This window comes from Myotis yumanensis, unplaced genomic scaffold (assembly GCF_028538775.1).
Source record: "Myotis yumanensis isolate MYYU_CA2020_CCGP unplaced genomic scaffold, mMyoYum1.0.hap1 SCAF_10, whole genome shotgun sequence".
Taxonomy (NCBI): Eukaryota; Metazoa; Chordata; class Mammalia; order Chiroptera; family Vespertilionidae; genus Myotis; species Myotis yumanensis.
Window position 1 is genome coordinate 83,306,549 of NW_027223761.1, and position 21,099 is coordinate 83,327,647.

Consider the following 21,099-nt stretch of genomic DNA (forward strand, 5'->3'; position numbering starts at 1 on the left):
TTTTAGGTTAGAAATACATAACACAATTGCCATAACCGGCTTGGCTCAGTGGATAGAGTGTCAGCCTGCGGACTGAGGGGGTCCCAGGTTCGATTCCGGTCAAGGGCATGTACCTTGGTTGCGGGCACATCCCAGTGGGGAGTGTGAAGGAGGCAGCTGATCGGTGTTTCTCTCTCATCGACGTTTCTCTCTATCTCTCTCCCTTCCTCTCTGTAAAAAATCAATAAAATATATATTTTTTTAAAAAGAAATATATAACACCATAAAATAACTATTTATCCCAATGAACTTTACTAAGGAACAGAATTTATTTAACAAATGTATCCTGAACCCGTACTAAATTTCAGCCACTAGCCTAAGTGGTGGAATGATAAAGGTGAAGAACACCTACACCCCTGCCCTCTCCCACTGAACTGAGTCTGGTGCAGAGTGCGGACAAGGGCACAGGCAAATGCAGTAGATGATAGAGCTGTCAGAGGGAAATACGGGGCGGTGATGTCAAGAACTTCTTGGAAAAACAAGCATCTTCACTGAGACCAGAAGAATGGGTAGCAATCACACAGGTACACCTGGGAGGGGGAGAAGTGGAAGATTGTCCCAGGCAGAGGGAACAGCAACCACAAGGCAGGAGAGGTAAGAGGTGGCCAGCAACTAGTCGTGGTGGAGAAACTGAAAGAAATTTGAGGTTGCTGGCTGGGTAGCTCAGCAGGTTAGATTTTTGGGTACATACAAGAGTCAACCAATGAATGCAAAAATAAGTGGAACAACAAATCTCTCCCTGCACCCCTGTTCCTCTCAAATAAAAAAAAAATTAAAAAACAAACAAAATTGGGGCTGGAGCAGGAAGTGAGGTGGAGGCGGAAGGATTCAAGACACAGCTGAAGAGTTTGCAGGACCCACATGCTGAAGGGTCTAGGACAGCGGTTCTCAACCTGTGGGTCGCCAACCTGTGGGTCACGACCCCTTGGTGGTCGAACGACCCTTTCACAGGGGTCGGTCGCCTAAGACCATCAGAAAACACATATATAATTACATATTGTTTTTGTGATTAATCACTATGCTTTAATTATGTTCAATTTGTAACAATGAAAATACATCCTGCATATCAGATATTTACATGACGAATCATAACAGTAGCAACATTACAGTTATGAAGTAGCAACGAAAATAATTTTATGGTTGGGGGTCACCACAACGTGAGGAACTGTATTAAAGGGTCGCGGCATGAGGAAGGTTGAGAACCACTGGTCTAGGAAGCCTCCCTATGGTTTTGGGATCTTGCCCTGAGGCCAACAGAATGCCTTTGAGTGTTCAAAGCAAAGTGGTTGTTTGATCACTTTTGCTCTCTGTGAAGACCACTTTGAATGTTCCATCGAGAATCATTTGTAGCAGCTGTTAACGTAAGAAACATTCAAACCTGCAGAGAATTTTTGTGAGTTTATTTGAACCAAACTGTCGACAGTTGCCAGAAGCAGAATCTCAACACATGGAGACAGTGCTCCGGAAAATGGTTGTGCACCCATTTTTATAAACCACCATCAGCGGTAACATAGGTGGGTTACATGAAATCCATTGTTGATTGATTAGGGAGGCAGGAGAAAGTAAAGCGGGGAAACCTCTGGGATTGGATAAAAAGTAAGATGAGTCCAGCGTCAACCTAAGAACCAGGTCAGGGTATATGCCCGGCGGCGGGCTCCATCCCGTGTGGGGGCGTGCAGGAGGCAGCCGAACAATGACACTCTCGTCATTGATGTTTTTCTCTCTCCTTCTCCCTCCCTCTCTGAAATCAATTTTTTTAAAGAAGGATTAAGAGGGTGAAAGATAGCGGTAGGATCCAGTTTGAGCAAGCAGAATCGGTAGCACTGGGCACCCAGCTTCTGACACCTCCGCCTCGCCGCCCAGACAGCCAGCTGAACGCAGGAGCCAATCCGGGAGGTGAGACCCGACCGGGCACCGCCCCCGAGGCCTGCGCAAGTGCAGTGGGGCCCGCGCGCCGCCCGCGCAGTCGCGGGACGCACCGCTCGGGCTCTCTGGCTGCGCGGCGCAGCGCTAGGCTCCCTGCGGCGCCCGCCACCCTCCTTTTCGCCACAGTCCGTCGCCCCGCGCGCCCGCCCCTTCCGGGTTTTGGCGCGCGTCCACACCATCAGTCGCAGCGCCCATTGGCTGTTAGGGAGATACGAGAGCGGCGATTGGCTGTCGCTGACGTCGCTCAAGTGCCCTCCCGGAAGTGGTCGCGGTGGAAGGGGAGCTGGAGAGACGCGAGAGCCGAGGGGCGGTAAGCAGGACCCCGCGCCGGTTGGGCAGCGCGGGGGACCGCGGGCTTCGAGACCGGGCTCTTCCCGGGTCGCCCCAGCGAGGCTTTCTCTCGCTGCTCGGCCACGGCGTCGGCCTGCTGCCTGCGCGCCCCGAACCTCCCTGCTCTCTCATCTGGGTCCCCTCGGCGCTGCGACCCGGTCTCGCCCGCCTTCGGGGGCAGGGCCCGGGCCACTGCGGGGCCGCGCCGGAGAGGCGCTGCCCGCCGGGAGGGTCTCCTTTCTTCTCTCCGAACCCTACGTCCTTGCGGGGCCGGGCGCCCACCGTGGGGGCGGGACTCGGTGTCCGCCTGCGCGCTGCGAGGCCTGCCTTTCCTCCGCGGGCGCTTTGTTTTGGTCGCTGTCGTCACGCGTCCGAGCCTTCACTCTCCTGCCGAACTGTGAGTCTCGAGGAGGCGCGGAACCCGGTCCCTCCTTTTCCCGAGTGCCATTCGGGGTTCCGTCGGTGCCTTGCGTTGTACCCACCCGCCAGCACTTGCTGATGCCGTCTTCCCATGATTCCTGTGAAAAGTGTGAAGGACCCTCGGGTTTTCCGTTGGTTGACCTTTTTGTAGAATTAGATGAAGCTTAACATCAGCGCACCACCAGGAGCAAGGAGACGTCACGAATAGCTAACATTTGTTGAGTTCTAGTGGTGTGTTTTGCTGAGCACTTTAATATTATGTAAGTTGGGTCATACATAAGTTCAGTGAGGCAGGCATAATTATTCCCATGTTACCTTGCCTAAGGTCGTGTAGCTAGTTGGAGCTTTCTGACCAGATCTGTTGTCTCCATTACCCATTACTGAGATATTAGTATTCCTTTTTACATTTAAGGAAACAGGTTTAGAGAAGCTAAGTGATTTGTTCAATAATAAAATAATAGCTTCGTTGGTTGGAGCGTCCTGCCAAGGTTGCGGGCTCGATCCTCAGGGTGTATACAAGAATCAACCAATGAATGCGAAGGTGGAACAACAATTCGATGTTTCTCTATCTCTCCCTCCCTCTCTCTAAAGTCAGTGAATTAAAAAAAGTAATAAATTAAGTTTGCTTAAACATTAAGAGACCCCCCCTAGTAGGTATGTGCTGGCCCTGCAGATAGAACTGAACAAGGCAAAGGGCAGGCTCTCTAAGAGCTTCCAACATAGTGGAGGGAACTGACAAAGTAACTATTTAGTGAGATGTTTTGGGTGTTGTATATATAGATGTGATGTCTGCGGGAAGGAGGAAATCAAAAGGAGAAGTAAGACAGATATAGGAGGAAAATGGAGCTAAACTCATTGGCTTTGAATTCCTTTTCCATCAATCCCTAACTTTGTGACATTAGGTAACTTACTTAACCTAATCGGCCCATTTCTTCATCAGTGAAGTAGGATAATAATGGTACCTACCTCAGTAGGGTTCCTGTATTCACTTTTATTTACTTATTAATATTTCTTATTTCAGAGAGGAAAGGAGAAGGGGAGAGAGAGAAACATCAATGATGAGAGAATCATTGATCAGCTGCCTCCTGCACGCCCCACACTGGGGATGGAGCCTGAAACCCCGGCATGTACCCTGACCAGGAATCAACCTTGAACTCCTGATTGATAGGTCGGTTTTCAACCACCTAGCCGCGCCTGCCGGGCTATTAATGCATTTTTATATAAATAAGACGCTTTGAATAGTGCTTGACACTTACATTCTAGGCATAGCGAAGTCATTGAGACAAAAACTTGAACCCAGGTCTTACAGCTGGTCCAGTGCTCCACTACACACGTTGTTGCCTCCTTGCATTCCCTGCCTTGGGAAAATGTGGCGGTCAGATAGTCACTCTGTCCTATGACTCCCCCCCCCCCCCCCCCCCCGCCCCCAGGGGTAGAAATAAGCAGGGCACAAGGAGAGAAAGAAAGGAAGGGGGTAGTGAAAGAGGGATTCGGGGAACTTGCAAGGTTTCAGGTCACTCTAGATACCTGGGTAGCCTGCTCCTGGGCTTTACCCCAGTCTCAGCAGCAGTGTGCTTAGAATATTCGTGCTCAGTACTGTGCTGGCCACAGTGTTAGGGACACAGGTGGGTGTGAAATGGCTTCTCAGAAGCAGCTAATATTGCCCAGTTGGGTAAATGAGAATAGAACACAAACAATCATGTTGACCATGAGCAGCATAAAAATAGGGTTGAGATTTTCTGGTGTCAGCCCAGCAAACCCATGTTTTCCCCAGAGTGTGGAAGGTGACTAGATTCTTCTCGGGGGAGGGGCAAGGGCTGTAGATTGAAAAGGGGTTTCTCTGGTAAGCAGTTAGGTATAGTACGTTCCTGTACTGGTGGGCATGCAGGATTTTATGTATTTTGTATTCTCTCTCTTCCCACCGCCTCTCAATATGTAGTAGAGGCCTTTTTCATAGGTCCTGCCGGTCTCAGGGAGGCCAGAGGGAGCCATGCCTACTCCCAGGGTCCACATGGTGGGGGCATTGAGAATCAGTGAGAATTCTCCAGGTGAGGTGACACTTGGGACAGAGTCAAGGCCTCTAGCATCCTCTCATCCCCCAGAACTTTTGCTTACAGTGTCATCCTCTGCTGTTCTGTTTTCTTTTAATGGGGAAACTTGTATTGCTCTTCAAACTCTGTTCTGGAACTGCCCACCTGAGAATGGAGTGCTGAGTTAAAGGGGCAGATTTCTAGGCTTAACCCCAGCTTCCTGAATCCAAACCCCTAGGTGGGGAGCAGGAGAACTCTGCATTTGCATGCTTTATTAAAAGTTGAAAACTTTTACTGTTTGTTTGTTTTAATATATTTTTATTGATTTGAGAGAGGATGGGAGAGGGAGAGAGAGAGAAACATCAATGATGATCGGCTGCCCCCTGCACGCCTCACACCTCACACTGGGAATAGAGCCCCAACCCGGGCATGTGCCCTGACCAGGAATCAACCTCGACCTCCTGATTCATAGGTTGAGGCTCAACCACTGAGCTACACCAGCCAAGCAAGAACCTTTCGTTTTTTATTTAGCTTTCTTCAACAAATATTTAATACATACTTAAGCATGCTGAATACACATTAGGTATGATATCAACTAGACAGATTTGGCTTCTTTTGTTCAAATGAAATCTGCATTTTATATATTTATTTATTTTTAGTACTCAGGCAAGAGGTTTATTAAAAAGCTCATGAGCAAGAGGGAGTTATCCCCTCCCCAAGGAAAAGGAAGAATGGGCTTCTCTCTCTCTTTTTTTTTCCTCTTTACATTTTTGTTTAGAGGATGTTAGGGGAGAGTCAGAGGAAACCACCGGGTAGGTTAGGGAAAGGCAGATTGTATGGCATTTTGAGAGTCCGGCAGGGGCGTTGTGATGCGATGCAGTAAGAAATGAGGAGCTTTGGGTTCATTTGCAGGCTGTGAGGTTAGAAGGAGCATGGACTTTGGAGTTAGCCCAACCTGACCTTGTCAGACCCAGTGTGTGGCCTTGAGCAAACCAGTTAATCTTTCTGAGCCTCAGGTCTTTATCTGTAAATAAAGTTAGCCTGGCGGCATGGCTCCTTGATTGAGCATTGACCTATGAACCAGGAGGTCACGGTTTGATTCCAGGTCAGGGCACATGTCCAGGTTGCGGGCTCGATCCCCAGTGCAGGAGGCAGCAGATCAACGATTCTGGTCATTGATGTTTCTCTCTCCCTCTGCCTCTTTGAAATCAATAAAAAAATATTTTGGAAAAATTGTGCTTACCTCATAGTGTGATGAAATTAAATTAACCGACATAATGGAAATGAAGCGCTTAGTATGGTGTTTGGCATATAGTAAGTGCGAAATTAAAAACCGAAGGTTTTGGTACCCCGTTTTGAAGCTGCTGATGTTCAGGAGTAGGAGGGTTGTTACCTGGCTGAAGTCACACAGCTAATAGATGCTGGTCCACAGCGTCTGGATTTGCACTGGTTCTTCTCCAAGGCCATCTCTGAACCTGAGCTTTGTTCTGCTTCCCACAGGAGTCATTCCCAGGTGGGTTGCTCTGAAGCTATATGAGAACATGTTAAGTTCTTAGCTCCGTGCCTGGCACGTGCTAATCAACTAGGTTAGTTTGTGCTCTCCTTTCCCGAGAACACAGAAAGCTTCAGGATTTTGAGGAACTCTTCCATCCTTGTTGAAAAGGCACAGGCTTTCTCCCAGGCGGCTGGAAAGACTCTGCTGCAGGTTCTAGGAAGGCTGCCTACCCAGGTCACCCCCAGCCACAGGGGGTAATCCTGCAGCTGTGGATCTTTTCCTCCTCCTCTAGGGTGAAGGCCATGCCGCCCCCTGGGAAAGTTCCCCGAAAGGAGAACCTGGGGCTGCAGTGTGAGTGGGGGTCCTGCTCCTTTGTGTGCTCAGCCATGGAGGAGTTCTGCGAGCATGTCACTCAGCACCTGCAGAAGCACCTGCACAGCTCGGGGGAAGAGGAGGAGGAGGAAGAGGAGGACTTGCTGGGTAAGCAGGACACGGGAGGGGAAAGAGCTCGAGGGAAGGTGGGGCATCTGACTTTCCTTCCCGCAGACGGAGAAGGCAGCCCAGGAAAGTGGTGGTTTAATTTCCTAACTGTGCTTTTGTTGTTTATAAAAACATTGTAGACGCATAGAAAACTCATTCGACAAGGATTTTCAACATGAATCTGCTATCTTCCCATCAAAAGGCAATTATTGACAGTACTTTTGTGAACATTCTTTTTGACCTCTCTGTACATGTGGTAACTGATATTTTTATATGTATTTCTAAACAACCAGACACATAAAAGTTCTTAATTCATTAATCCTCTCATGGAAAATCTGCAGTCACCACAGAAAAAGTCACTGAAGAACCTTTACTCCTATTGTCCTGACTCCAGCCCACTGTTTGCAGCACCAACACTGGCCTTTGTAGTTAGTTCCCTGGCTTTCTTCATTCTGTCCTTGCATTCCTTTCCCAATTCTTTTCTTAAGCTCTTCTTTTCATATAGGTCATGACTTGCTAGTCTGTTTGGGTTCATTTTTCTTTGAGTAATCCCAGGAACAAATCATGACATGCCCAGCTGGTGTGTCAGTGGTTGAGCGTCGACCTATGAACCAGGAGGTCACGGTTCGGTTCCCTGTCAGTGACATGCCCAGGCTTTGGGCTCAGTCCCCAGTGTGGGGAGTGAAGGAGGCAGCCAATAGATGATTCTTTCATCATTGATTTTTCTATCTCTCCCTCTCCCTTCCTTTCTGAAATCAATAAAAATATTTTTTTAAGTTAAATAAAACATGACAAAGCTAGTTAGTTGTGGTACCACCACCAAAATGGATTCTGAATCTAAACGTAGAGATGACATCTGGTGTGGTCTTGTACATTTTGGCTAGTTTTTCCTGAATTTCTGTCTTAGGAACTGTTGACTTCCCAGGGAAACGGATGTCAGTGACCCTTTGTTTCGTTAAAGTATTCTGTTAGTCATGAACTTCCTGATCTGCATAGTTACTGTGTTGTTCATGATAGCGGCTGATCTTCAAGCCTGGTTTTCCTGTTATTTATTTATTTACCTGTCTTCTATATATATATATAAAAGGTTAAGTGACCGTCTGACCAGCCTGTAGGTATGATGCGCACTGACCACCAGGGGGCAGGCGCTCAACACAGGAGCTGCCAAGCTGTGGTGACTTGGCAGCAGTGGTTTTTGGGTGACGTACCCTGGAGCCAGAGAGGAGGGAGCCTGATTCTGGGGTGCGTCACCCAAGAACCACCCTTACACAATCCGGGACCCCTTGGGGGATGTTGGAGAGCCAGTTTAGGCCCAATCCCCACAGGCCAGGCCGAGGGACACCACCTGTCAGAGGGATCCCACTCACTCCGCAGATGCCCTTCGAGCTACGGGGCCACCCCAGGTGCCACCGGCCAGGGAGGGACCACGGGAGGTTGGCTCTAGGGCATGTCCAGCTTGTCTCACCCAGTCCTGCCAGCCACCTTCTAATTAATTTCCTTTCAATGTGCACGAATCCGTGCACCGGGGCACTAGATTTATATATATATATATATATATATATATATATATATATAGTTGTTGATTTCAGAGAGGAAGGTAGAGGGAGATAGAAACATCATTGATGAGAGAGAATCATTGATTGGCTGCCCCCTGCATGCCCCACACTGGGGATTAAGCCCGCAACCCAGGCATGTGCCCTTGACCAGAACTGAACCCAGGACCCTTCAGTCTGCAGGCTGACACTCTATCCACTGAGCCACACCGGCCAGGGCTGACTTTTCTTTTATATTGTACAAGCTGTTGGCATCCTGCTTTTTTCACTCCCTAGTAAGTGTTTCTCTCTCTTTTTTTTAATGTGACTACCAATTAAGAATACATTTTACATCACAACCCTATACACAAAAGTTAAAAAACAGCCCTAACTGGTTTGGCTCAGTGGATAGAGCGTCAGCCTGCGGACTCAAGGGTCCCAGGTTTGATCTCGGTCAAGGGCATGTACCTTGGTTGCGGGCACATCCCACTAGGGAGTGTGCAGGAGGCAGCTGATCGATGTTTCTAACTCTCTATCTCTCTCCCTTCCTCTCTGTAAAAAATCAATAAAAATATATTTTTTAAAAAATGATAAAATAAAAATAAAAATCATCATTCAAAAATCATTCTCCCCCTTTATTTTATTAAAAATATATATTTTATTGATTTTTTACAGAGAGGAAGGGAGAGGGATAGAGAGTCAGAAACATCGATGAGAGAGAAACATCGATCAGCTGCCTTCTGCACACTCCCCACTGGGTATGTGCCCACAACCAAGGTACATGCCCTTGACTGGAATCGAACCTGGGACCCTTGAGTCCGCAGGCCAATGCTCTATCCACTGAGCCAAACCAGCTAGGGCCATTCTCCCCTTGAAAAAAAAAGTTAAAAAACATTTGGAAAAATGTTTAACTTTATTAAATGCTCTCTGAAGTGTTCTCTTCTTCTATTTTTTTTAAAGAAAAAAATGTGGCCTGGCTGGTGTGACTTGATTGGTTGAGCATTGTCCTTCACTCCGAAAGGTTGCCGGTTCGATTTCTGGTCAGGTCACACACGTGGTTGCGAGTTCGATTCCTGGACAGAAGGCAACTGATTGGTGTTTCTCTCTCACATCAATGTCTTCTTCCTTCCCTCCCTCATTTCCTCCTCTCTCTCCAAGCGTGTCCTTGGGTGAGGATTACAAGAAAGAAAGAAAAAAATGTGGTTTGCAATCCCCTAAATTGATTTCGCCACCCACTAATAGGTCACAGCAGAGTTTGAAATATAGAAAGTACAGAGATAGCTCCCTTCAAATTCTGTTTGAAGTCGTGACTGAAATATGTAACTAACAGTGTCAAAAGCCAAATGATATTTACACAAAAGAGAAATTAGGGGATTGTTATATTTTTAAAAGTATCTACTTTTCAAAACAAGTAAACCCGTATAAACATTGAAAATATGGTGCTTAGATTGAATGGTTGACGGGCCTTCCTGGAGAAGACAGATCTTGAGCAGAACATGGGAGGAAGAAGGGTTTGTAGTTTGACACAAGGAGCAGGGGTGTCCCGGTTGGGAAGCAGCATCTTCCACAGGGAGCAGTGGACACTCAGCCAGGGAACTGCATGCCACTCACCCCGCCGCTCAGCTTCTGGCGCTGGGACTTGCACACACCATCCCTCTGCCTCGATCACACTTCTCCACTCGTTTATAGACACTCGCCCGTCAGATCTTAGCACAGGGGCACTCCAAGACACCCGTCTCCCTGTGTTTATTTTGTAGTGCCATGCCTCCACCTGCAGAGAACTTACGATTGGTCACAGTTTGTAATTATACATGTGATTATTTGATTCATGCTTTTCCACTCTGGCTGGAAGCTGTGTAAGGCTGGGACTCTTTCCTTGTGACATTCCCAGCACTTGGCACACAATGGTGGTCAATGTTGCTGAATGAACTGGCAGTTCGGTGAGGGTGCAGCCTCCTCACCTGCTGCTAAGTGCCACAGGTGGAAGGAGAGCTGAGCGTCAGAAAGCATCATGTTCTCTCTAAACCCCTTTCTGCAGAGGAAGAATTCTCCTGCTTATGGCAGGAGTGTGGCTTTTGTTCTCTGGACAGTTCTGCTGACCTTGTCCGCCATGTCTACTTCCACTGCTACCACACGAAGCTGAAGCAGTGGGGGCTGCAGGCCCTGCAGAGCCAGGCCGACCTCAGCCCTTGCATCCTGGACTTCCACAGCCGCAACATCATCCCTGACATTCCTGACCACTTCCTGTGTCTGTGGGAGCACTGTGAGGTCAGCAGGCAGTTGCCAGAAATAGGGGTGGGAGAAAGTTGCAGGTTTGAACTCAAGAGTCCTTGATCCTTTCTTTGGACCCTTATATTCCTGAGGCTCCTGCTAGTATCTCCTTCATGTCTGGGTAGCTCCCTTGCTCAAACATTCCTGTCCTCACAGTTAATTTGGGAGGGAGCCAAGAGGTCCCCTTCGGACACATGGGGGTAAGAGTCCCTCCACCCACCCTCAGTTCTTACCCCAAGTTGCTCCTGGCACAGAGCTCCTTCGACAATCCTGAGTGGTTCTACCGGCATGTGGAAGCGCACAGCCTGTGCTGTGAATACAAAGCCGTTGGCAAGGACAACCACGTGGTGCTGTGTGGCTGGAAAGGTAGGGTCACTCCTTAGCTTCTGGCCTCTGAAGAAACCCTGGGATTGCTGAAGGGCTAGAGCAGCTGGGATGGTCCTGCAGGGCATGGCTGGCTGCTTCTGGAGAGACTTGGGGATCCAGAGCCTACGCCGAGGGTTTGTGCTGGAGCATGACTGGCCCTTCCTTCCCAGGCTGTACCTGTACCTTTAAGGACCACTGTAAGCTTCGCGAGCACCTCCGCAGCCACACCCAGGAGAAGGTGGCGGCCTGCCCCACCTGCGGGGGCATGTTTGCCAACAACACCAAGTTCTTAGACCACATCCGTCGCCAGACCTCACTGGATCGTAAGCAGTCGGAAGACGTGGGTGCAGGCTGTTTAGCCCGTGGGGTTGGGGGCATATTTCCAGAGGTATATGCGACTTGGCTGCATCTACCTGTAGGGCTCAGGCACCTGCCCAGTCTCTGCAGACTCGGAGTCATTAGACATTGTTACTCCGGGCTGACTGGGTGCCTGTCAGCCACCTTAGTGAGTCTGCACAGCAGCCCCATGAGGTAGGCTTCTTATCCCCCTTTTTGCAGATGAGGAAGCTAAGGCTCAGAGAGCTTAAAATCACTTACTTGAGACCACACAGCTAGTAAGTGTCCAGCCGGGATTCTAACTCAGGTTCTCCATGCAAGTCCCACGCTCCTCCCGTGATACTGTGTCCGTCCCAGTTCCCTACACTCCCCTTGTCTCCTCGGGGTGGTTCCCTTTTGCCTGGGAGGCTCCCCTCTCTGGGACTCGTTCTCCCCTCTACCTCCACCATCTTCTGCAGCCACCCTTTCTTTTCCTGCCCTGCCCCAGAGCAACGCTTCCAGTGCTCTCATTGCTCCAAGAGGTTTGCCACTGAGAGGCTGTTGCGGGACCACATGCGTAACCATGGTGAGTAATTGGGCACCACCAGCCTCCCTGCCCACCCCCCAAGGTTCCCCGGGCCCTCAGATCACAGCCTCCTCTGCTCCTCAGTGAACCACTACAAGTGCCCTCTGTGCGATATGACCTGTCCCCTGCCATCCTCCCTCCGCAACCACATGCGCTTTCGCCACAGCGAGGACCGGCCCTTTAAATGCGACTGTTGTGACTACAGGTAAGGGGAACTAGGGGTCGGAAATCACAGACCTGGTGTTCTAGAATCCTCACGTCCTCCCACCCTCCTGACCTCTCCTGGCAGCTGCAAGAATCTGATCGACCTCCGGAAGCACCTGGATACCCATAGCAAGGAGCCAGCCTACAGGTGTGATTTTGAGAACTGCAACTTCAGCGCCCGAGCCCTCTGCTCCGTCAAGTCCCATTACCGGAAAGTGCATGAAGTGAGTGGGGCTGGGGTGGGAAGGGTCAGCAGAGTCGGGGGTGGGAGGGGCGGGCTGAAGAGCTGACCTCCCTCTCCCCGCCCATCAGGGTTACTCAGAGCCAAGGTACAAATGCCACGTGTGTGACAAATGCTTCACCAGGGGTAACAACCTCACTGTGCATCTTCGCAAGAAGCACCAGTTCAAGTGGCCCTCAGGGCACCCCCGTTTTCGGTATGTCTCAACCTTCCCATAGATTTGCACATTTTTTCCCATATTCAAATTAAAATTTTTAATTTGATAGTGCTTTGATGCCCTCCATTCCTATTTAGGCTCAAGGAACCCCAAGAATAGCAGTGAGTGAGGCAAAGATTATTTTTCTGTCTTTTGAATTCAAGACAGTGACAAACCCAATAAACGGTGCTCAAAGTCCTGCAGCCAAAATAGAAGTAGAGCCTAAAGGTCCAGAACCATAGCTCCTTGACCTCACCCCCACCCTCTGGGTTTCTACATAAAAGTTTCCATTTTGAGTAATGATTCTTCCCTCTTGCTTCTATATCCTGATAAAAATCTCTCTGTCTTCAACTCCATCCCTTAGAATCCCAGGGCTGCCTCACCCCCTTGAGTTTGTTCCTTACTTGCCACGCCCACCATTTCTATGGCCCCGCCTGTACTTCCTGCCCTGTGCACTCCTGCTTCCCCAGGTACAAGGAGCATGAGGATGGCTACATGCGGCTGCAGCTGGTTCGCTATGAAAGTGTGGAACTGACACAGCAACTGCTGCGGCAACCACAGGAAGGCTCGGACCTGGGAGCGGCCCTGAACGAGAGCAGCCTGCAGAGCATCATTCTAGAAACAGTGCCCGGGGAGTCAGGGCCCCAGCACGAGGCGGAAGAGGAGGGCCGAGGCGGGGAGGACAGCCTCTCAGCCTCTCAGGACACCTCCAGTCCTGTCATCCATGTGGTGAATCATGCCAATGCCCAGGAGATTGTCTACTATGTGCTGTCCAAAGGCCCGGGAGAGTCCCCCGCCGGCCCCTGAGTCCCCCTCAGGGGCATCATGGAGAAGCTTCAGGGAGTAGCTGGGAACCAGAATTCCAGGTGGTCTGAAGGCAGTCGAGCAGCAACATTCCTAGCCCAGGCTGGGTGTGAGCCAGGCTGGTGGCAGTGCCCCTTGGGGCAGCCCTTGCCAGGGGGTGCCTTTTGGAGGGTGCTAGGAATATTGTGGTCCACTCAGGATCTGGCTTGCATCAGTCAGCAGACTCTAAGGACTTTCCTTTTCTGCCACACCATGTTTTTGTGGGGACCCTGAGGAGCAGGGACTCTGAGGTGGATAGCCTGGTTGTGTATGTCTTCTCGTAGAGGGAGCTAGTATCAGGCTCAACCATGACCCCTAGACATGCTGGAGCAGTGGTGAAAATCCCTAGCTGGCACCCACTCCCATCTTTAGGGTTTCTTGGGCCCAAGGATGACCTGGATCTAGTCCCTGCCGTGGCCCTTCCTTTCACCCACCCAGCCGAGGCTGTGTCCCAGGAGCCACTTCCCTCCAAACGATTCTTCCTGCCACCCAAGGACTTCGCGTCATCCTCAGGGCCGGGGTGGGGCAGTGTGTGTAGTGCTTGTGTTGGTAATAAATGCTTCTGCTGTTAGTCTTCCCCGTATTTGGTGCAGTTAACTAGGTAATGAGATACAGCCACCCAGAAGAAGAGCTGAGTAATAAGGCTTGTTCCCCTTTTAGTGGCTGGGGTTTCTGTTCCCAGCTTGCCTCCCCCTGCTTTTGTGAAATGTCCATTTCTTCTCAGCATCTACCCTCCTGGAGGTCCCAGGCAGAGGCCATGAGTTTATAATAGCAGCACTCTAGAACAGGTGAGTGGGGCTAGCCATGAAGATATAGTGCCAGGCCAGGCCATCACCTCCTGAGTGCCTCCGGGGTAGGCAGTTCTTTACCTCTGGGTCTGGGACTGGGGAGGAGGCTGATAGTGAGGGTGGATTTGGAGGCCTAGAGACTGGTAGGTATTTGGAGTCCAGAACTAAGGTGGAAAATTGTGTGTGTGAGTGCATTTTCCTGGGGAAAGGGTCTGATTTTCATCAAGTTCTCAGAGGTTGGAGCCCTCCAAAATAATAATTAGGCGTGTCCAGCCACTTCTCAGTAGCTTATGTCCATTCTAAGGGTCTGCGCTCCGGAGAGGCCAAGAAAGGATTCTCCGGAGTCTTGGATGGGCAGGGAGCTGCCCAACAAAGAGTTTCTGGGCCTTTTTTTTTAAAATAATATATTTTATTGATTTTTTACAGAGAGGAAGGGAGAGGGATAGAGAGTTAGAAACATCGATGAGAGAGAAACATCGATCAGCTGCCTCCTGCACACTCCCCACTGGGGATGTGCTTGCAACCAAGGTACATGCCCTTGACCGGAATCGAACCTGGGACCCTTCAGTCCTCAGGCCGAGCCAAATGTGTTAGGGCAGATTTAATTCTTATTACAAAAGCTGTGCCAGTTGCAGAAGGGAATAGGAAAGAAAAATCTTCATTAATTCCGTCAGCCATTCACTGAGTTCCTCCTATAGTCCAGGCACTGTGACAGGTGCTAAGGATGCAAAGATGAATAAAACCTAGGACCTGCCCTGGAGGGGCTAGCAGTACAGAGGCAAGGAAAGTTCTAGGTAAGGGAAATGACAGAACCCCGTCAAGGTTCATTTAAAAGGCTGAAAATCGGAGTAGACAGTATTTGGGCAAGGGATCGAGGAAGGCTGCATTGAGGAAATGATTAGAGCTACCATTGGGCACGTCCAGCCCATGTCCTACTGAGACAAAGGGGCGGACAAGGCATTTCAGGTGGGAGAAACAGTGTCTGTAAACGAAGCTCAAGAGGCACGTGATAGTCTAGCACAGAGCGCCACAGCCGTGGACAGGCAAGACTGGGAAGGAAGACAGGACCAGCAAGGACCGTATAAAGTTCTAGAGATGCCCAGCAGGTGTGGCTCAGTGGTTGAGCGTCAACCTATGAACCCAGTCGGGCCTTATGCCCAGGTTGTAGCCTCGAGCCTTAGTGGGGGTCATGCGGAAGGCATCCAATCAATGGTTCTCTCATTGCTGTTTCTATCCTCCCTCTCTGAAATAAAAAAAATATATTAAAAAAAATAAAGTTGTAGAGTGGTGATTCTGGTAATGGCAGTTGCTGGAATTCAGTCAAGAAATAAAAGCTTAAAAGTTTGCCCTAGACCAGTGGTTCTCAACCTTCCTAATGCAGCGACCCTTTAATACAGTTCCTCATGTTGTGGTGACCCCCAACCATAAAATTATTTTTGTTGCTACTACATAACTGTAATTTTGCTACTGTTATGAATCGTCATGTAAATATCTGATATGCAGGATGTATTTTCATTGTTACAAATTGAACATAATTAAAGCATAGTGATTAATCACAAAAACACTATGTAATTATATATGTGTTTTCCGATGGTCTTAGGCGACCCCTGTGAAAGGGTCGTTTGACCTCCAAAGGGTTGAGAACTGCTGCCCTAGACAGTTTTGCTCAGTGGATAGAGCAGGGTCCTGGGTTCAGTTCCAGTCAGGGGCACATTGCCTGAGTTACAGGCTCGATCCCCAGTAGGGGGCGTGCAGGAGGCAGCCATTGATGTTTCTATCCCTCTGAAATCAGTAAGAGTATATTAAAAAGATAACAAAAGTTTTAAAGCTATAGCGGTGTTGATGTCCACTTTGCCTCTACAAGAGCCCTTTTGTGAAATGGCAATGTGGAAAAGAGAACACAGGAATTAAACATTTCCGCAAGCAAGCCTTGGTTGGATGTTCAGTGGTTAGAGTCTTACCAGGATACTCCAAGGCTGTGGGTTCCATCCCCAGTCTGGGCGCATATAAGAATCAGCCAATGAGCACATGAATAAGTGGAACAACAAATCACTCTCTCCTTTCCTTTATAAAATCAAAAGTTTAAAATTTTTTTCCACAAGCAAAGCCACTGCATTTCCAGGCTTTAGGATCCTGTACCGTTTGCCTCCACACCTGGTCCCTCCACTAACTGAGTGTAACTCCTATTCCACCACCAGGCCAATGGAGGCTTCTTTGGGCTAAGTAGTGGCCTCAGTTTCTATTATGTCTCCTCATATATGATCTGGGGTTTCCTCCCCAAACCCACGTCCTCCGGGCCTGTGGTTTTGGTGGTTACAGCATGTTCTCAATTCACTGTGAAGCACTGTCCCCCGGGACCCCTAAGGGTTTTTTGTGGGGTTTTCCCCCACACGTTTTGCTCTTGCCCAATCCATGTTCCTTCACTGTGTATGTATGTAGATGTCACTGTGGACCTAACAGCAGGCCCTCATGTTTGTTCCTATTAAATGTTGCCTTGTTCTACTTGATTGACAACTGCACTTGGTGGGCTAAGAGGCTGCATAGAACAGGTCTCAAAAGAGACCCCAAAGGCAAGTCATTAGAGACCTTCCTAACCAAAACCAGATGCTTTTAAGGCAGTGGTTCTCAATCGTGGCTGCACATTGGAATCACCTGGGAATCTTTTTAAAATCCTGACTCCTGGGCCGCCTCCTCCGGAAATTCTGTTTCTTTGTTATGGGGTGAGGGCACAACATTAGTAAGAAAGAAACAGAATTTCCGGAGGATGAGGCCCAGAAATCAGGATTTTAAAAAGATTCCCAGGTGATTCTAATGTGCAGCCAAGGTTGAGAACCACTGTTTTAAGGGCTCTAAGCCCTAAAAAACTAGTGCCTCATTCTCCATATAGAATTAAAAAATGGAAATATGAAACATATAAGGGAGTCAAACATGATTACACTTACAAAAATACGTACATGTATAAAAATCTGATCACTTTTTTGCTTTCAATTGTTAATATATTTTTATTGATTTCAAAAAGGAAGGGAGTGGGAGATAGAAACATCAGTGATTCTAGAGAAACAGTGATGAGCTGCCTCCCACAGGCCCCCATGTGGGGACAGCCCACAACCCAAGCATGTGCCCTACAGCTCCCCTGGAGCAAAAGCAGAAGATGGACCGCTGGTTGGCCCACAGCCATGGCCTGACAGGACATGGATTACCTGGGGCCAAGGAACAGGGTAATTAGAGCCGCTGGAAAAGGGTCAAGGGATCCAGTCTGGATAGGAGGCCTTTGAGACGGGAAGGTGGTAGCTGGAGTCAGCCCTGAAGGCTCCAGCAAGGCTTCGGAAGGCTGGAGGGCAGAGGGGAAGGCTGTGGTCAGAAAGGCGACATTTTTAAATGGAGCCCAGGGTATGTCCACAGGGAGGTGGACTGCTGAGTGGAGGCAGAGGTCACGGAGCAGAAGAGACCAAGGGGAAGAAGGCATTTTAACCATCAGCAAGGGCCTTTCTGCCCTTCCGGCCTCCAGCCCTGTACTAGGAGGAGGGAGCAAGTCCCAGAGCAAAGCTGGGGGGACACCTGGTTGGAAGCTGTTTCCAAGCACAGGATACAGACAAAGGGTTTAGTGGGAATTCAAATTCTAGGGAAGGAAGGCCACAGGCTGAGCCTGGGACGAGAGAAGTGGGTGGGTTCCCATGGAAAGGGACGGGCAGAGAACCTTGGCATTCTGCAGCTTGGGAGGACGCCTCACTTCTTTTTAAAAAATCTTTATTGTTGAAAGTATTATATATGTCCCCTTTGTTCCCCCATTCACCTCTCAAGCCCCCCCCCCCCCCCCCCACACACACACACAGATCTTCACTTCTTATTTAAGAAGAAAACTGCACTAGCCCTGGCCTGCGTGGTTCAGTTGGTTGCGTGTCGTCCTGGGTACAGAGGGGTTGCCGGTCTGATTTCCAGTAAGGGACATCTCTAAAAATCAATTTAAAAATCCTTTAAAAATTAAAAGAAAGAAAATGGCACTATATAGTAGGGGAGAGATGGAGAGATAAATATTACACTTTAAAAATATACTTTGATATTGCTCGATTTTGTTATATGCGTTATAGTCTTATAATTTTAAAACAATATCAATTCTTTAAAAAGCAACAGCAGGGACCCTGACTAGTAGCTACACCTGCACCATCTGGTCTCAGGTGCCTATGCCCCACTTCCCCGCTGGCCTGGTGGGGGGGAGTGGACTCCCAGGCTCCTCCATCCACGCTTCATTCCGTCCTGGGCGCATTTCTCCAAATGGCCAGCAGAGGGGCCTTCCATTGACAAACACACTAAAACCATTTCGTCCAAAGATGAGAGAGGGTCACAGTGGGCAAGGCAGGCATGGTAGATGCGGGACCTGGGGTGATGGAAGTGGAACTGGATCAGTTCCAAAGTCCAATTCCTTTCCCGAGGTTATCTTGAGAGAATGAAGAGCCTGTCTAGAGAGTGGAGGGAAACGGTTGTTTGGGAATAGGATTCTGAGAGGCCCCATAGAAGTACCCAAGTACTTTAGGGTTCAAGCCCTGCTCTGCTACCAACTAGACATGCCCCCTTGGGTACATTGCTTAACCCTATGATTGAGTTTCTTTTTAAATATATTTTTATTGATTTCAGAGAGGGAGAGGGAGAGAAACATCAGTGACAAGAGAGAATCATTGATCCGCTGCCTCCTGCACACCCCCTACTGGGGATCCAGCCCTCAACCCAGGCATGTGCCCTGACCAGGAATCCAACAGTGATTTCCTGGTTCATAGGTCAGTGGCTCAACCACTGAGCCACACCAGCCCAGCACCTATGCTTCAGTTTCTTTATCTCTAAAGAGAGATTGTAATTCCTGCCTTATAAGGATTTTGTGAGGATTAAATTGGATAATGTCCATAGTAGTAGCTCAATAAATGCAACTGTTGGGATGTCTATAGTGGTCATTGCAGGTGTGAGGGAGGAGAAACTTTCCTCTACCCTCAAGTTTCTTTTGGCTGGTGTAATACTCGAACAGACATGAGACAGATGAGGGGGAGAAAATGACCAATTAATTACTTATGTATGGGAACCCCATATACATGAGAGTCAGAGACCACATACATGAGAGGTTCAGAAAGTGGAAGTGTGGTGTATAGACACTTTGAGCTGGGGACAAGGTAAGACAGCTTGGGGACTTCCACGGGTCACTGCAGGGCGATAAGGGATGTCTGGGAAATTAGCAGTTGCCTTGCCCTATGGATGGGTGAAAAGGGTTGTCGCTGATAACCTCTTCTTGTGGGAGGTCCCCTACTTCAAATTCCTCTCTGTTGCTGAGAGTGGTGGTGGAGGTGTTCTCTTGAGCCTGCAGTCTTGGTTGCCTTTAACTGAGAACAAGCCGCGTATCACAGCGGCGCGCCTTGGGCTGACTCGTTCTGAACTCCTCCAGCGGTTAACCTGCAGAATCAAGGGTCCGGAGGAATGGCGGCGATGCGGCGCAGGGGGAGGGAGAAGGCCCGGAGGGCCGGCTCCCAAACCACAGTCACAGGGTGGGCCCTGGAGCTGTCCTGCAGGGGAGCCCCCCTCCAGGCTGTGGGGGGGGGCTGGGCGAGGAGGGGGAGTGGGGGAGAGGTCTGACCGCTAATAACCTCCCCTGTCACAGCAAAGAGCAGCCTCCTCTCCCATCAGCCTCTGCTGTGTGCCAGGTGGGAGCTTACACGCTGGGGTCACGTGTCCCAGCCGCCTCGCCTACTTACCCCTTGCAGACTGGCTGGGGCAGGTAGGGCCGGAAGGAATTGCCTGAGAAAGAAGCAGCGGGGAACCCCGGGCTGCTCTGGGAAGCTGTGCTTGAAGGTCTGTGGGGGAGAGACTGCACCTGTGAGAAGGTGCCTCGGGAGCCCTGGCCGGTGTTGCTCAGTGGACAGAGCGTTGGCCTGCGGTCTGGAGGGTCCTGGGTTCTATTCCCGGTCACGGGCACCTGCCAGGGTTGCGGGCTCGATTCCAGGGTGGGGCATGCAGACAGCCGATCCATGATTCTCCCTCATCATTGATGTTTCTCTCTCTCCCTCTCCCTTCCTCTCTGAAATCAATAAAAATATATTTAAAATAATAATAAAGGCAACACGACTGATACCGCTTTTCTAAAAAATAAAATAAAATAAAAATCAATGGGAAAATATCCTCGGGTGAGGATTGAAAAAGAACAAGAAGCCCCAGGCGGCGCATGCCCGGCAGCCGCGCCCCGCACGGGCAGTGCGGTCCCCAAGGCCCGTTCGCGGGAGAGTCGGGCCCTGCGCTGGAGCGCGGGGCTCCGGGCCAGCTCAGCCGGAGCTGCGGGCAGGCTCCCCGCCAGCCGCCCTGCCCGTCCCCACCGCTTCCTCGCCTCAGCGGGGGCGGGGCGGGGAGGATTGGCGGCCCGGGCCCCGCTTTCCAAGCCTTCTCGTCTAGTTCGGGGATTCCGGGCCCAGACCCAGGAGGACGGCTGGCGGGGCGCGGGTGCCGACCGGCCGACAGCTCCACCGTCCCGAGCGGGTTGGCATCTACCCCCGCCCCCCCCCGCCGCTGCCCATCGTCCGGTCCAATGCGGGACCTGTCCCCGCGGCGCGCCCAGCTCTGCCCGCCCGCCTGCCCCACGCGCCCTCCGCCGCCAGCCTGCCCGCCGGTCCCCGCCGCGCGCTCGGGCCGCGTGGCCGGCGCCGCTCGCCTCCTCCGCGTCACCCCGCCCCGCGCTGCGGGCGGCGCCGGCCCTTTAAGGACGCGGGGCCGGGTCGGTGCTCCGAGGGGAGCGCGTCGCCCGGCGAGTCGGGAGGACGGGCCGGAGGACCCGGGTCGGGGACCCCGTGCGCGTAGCCCCGCGGCGCAGGGCCCGACCTCCCCGCGCAACCCGGCATCCCCCGCCCCCGGGGGCCCCCTGCGCCCGCCCCGCCCCGCCCTGCCCCGCTCCGGCCCGCGCTGCGGGGACCCGGCGCCGGATCCGGTGCCGCAGCCCGGAGGCCCCATCCCCGGCCGTGACCGCGCGGAGCATCCGGCCCGGCCCGCCCGGGGCGCCTCAAGGTGACGCG

At 50.7% G+C, this 21,099-nt stretch overlaps 2 protein-coding genes across 4 annotated transcripts in view; both read left to right on the forward strand.

Annotated features, from left to right (window-relative positions):
• The first annotated feature begins 2,069 nt into the window (after positions 1-2,069).
• HINFP (histone H4 transcription factor) lies at positions 2,070-16,539 on the forward strand. 3 transcript variants are annotated; one of them, XM_070426217.1, is made up of 10 exons: positions 2,070-2,275; positions 6,533-6,720; positions 10,291-10,520; positions 10,778-10,889; positions 11,060-11,212; positions 11,713-11,790; positions 11,875-11,995; positions 12,080-12,218; positions 12,307-12,431; positions 12,902-16,539. In XM_070426217.1, exons 2-10 carry the CDS (start codon positions 6,543-6,545, stop codon positions 13,236-13,238), a joined length of 1,473 nt encoding a protein of 490 aa, XP_070282318.1. In that variant the 5' UTR covers positions 2,070-2,275; positions 6,533-6,542; the 3' UTR covers positions 13,239-16,539. The 3 variants fall into 3 exon arrangements, with proteins under 3 accessions (XP_070282318.1, XP_070282319.1, XP_070282321.1); XM_070426218.1 differs by lacking the exon at positions 2,070-2,275 and adding an exon at positions 2,331-2,692; XM_070426220.1 differs by lacking the exons at positions 2,070-2,275; positions 6,533-6,720; positions 10,291-10,520; positions 10,778-10,889; positions 11,060-11,212 and adding an exon at positions 11,434-11,503 and having other exon boundaries at positions 12,902-16,536.
• A 4,461-nt stretch (positions 16,540-21,000) lies between these two features.
• ABCG4 (ATP binding cassette subfamily G member 4) overlaps positions 21,001-21,099 on the forward strand; it is a 29,042-nt gene continuing 28,943 nt past the window's right edge. The window contains exon 1 of the mRNA XM_070426221.1: positions 21,001-21,091. The gene's annotated coding sequence lies outside the window, so the exon portion shown is untranslated. The remainder of the gene's footprint in view (positions 21,092-21,099) is intronic.

Excerpts from the sequence above, each read along its gene's own strand:
- HINFP (XM_070426217.1), top strand. The coding sequence starts at position 6,543 with ATGCCGCCCCCTGGGAAAGTTCCCCGAAAGGAGAACCTGGGGCTGCAG. Across the intron at positions 6,721-10,290 it reads GGAAGAGGAGGACTTGCTGG|AGGAAGAATTCTCCTGCTTA; the intron begins GTAAGCAGGACA and ends CCCTTTCTGCAG. Across the intron at positions 11,996-12,079 it reads TGCGACTGTTGTGACTACAG|CTGCAAGAATCTGATCGACC; the intron begins GTAAGGGGAACT and ends CTCTCCTGGCAG.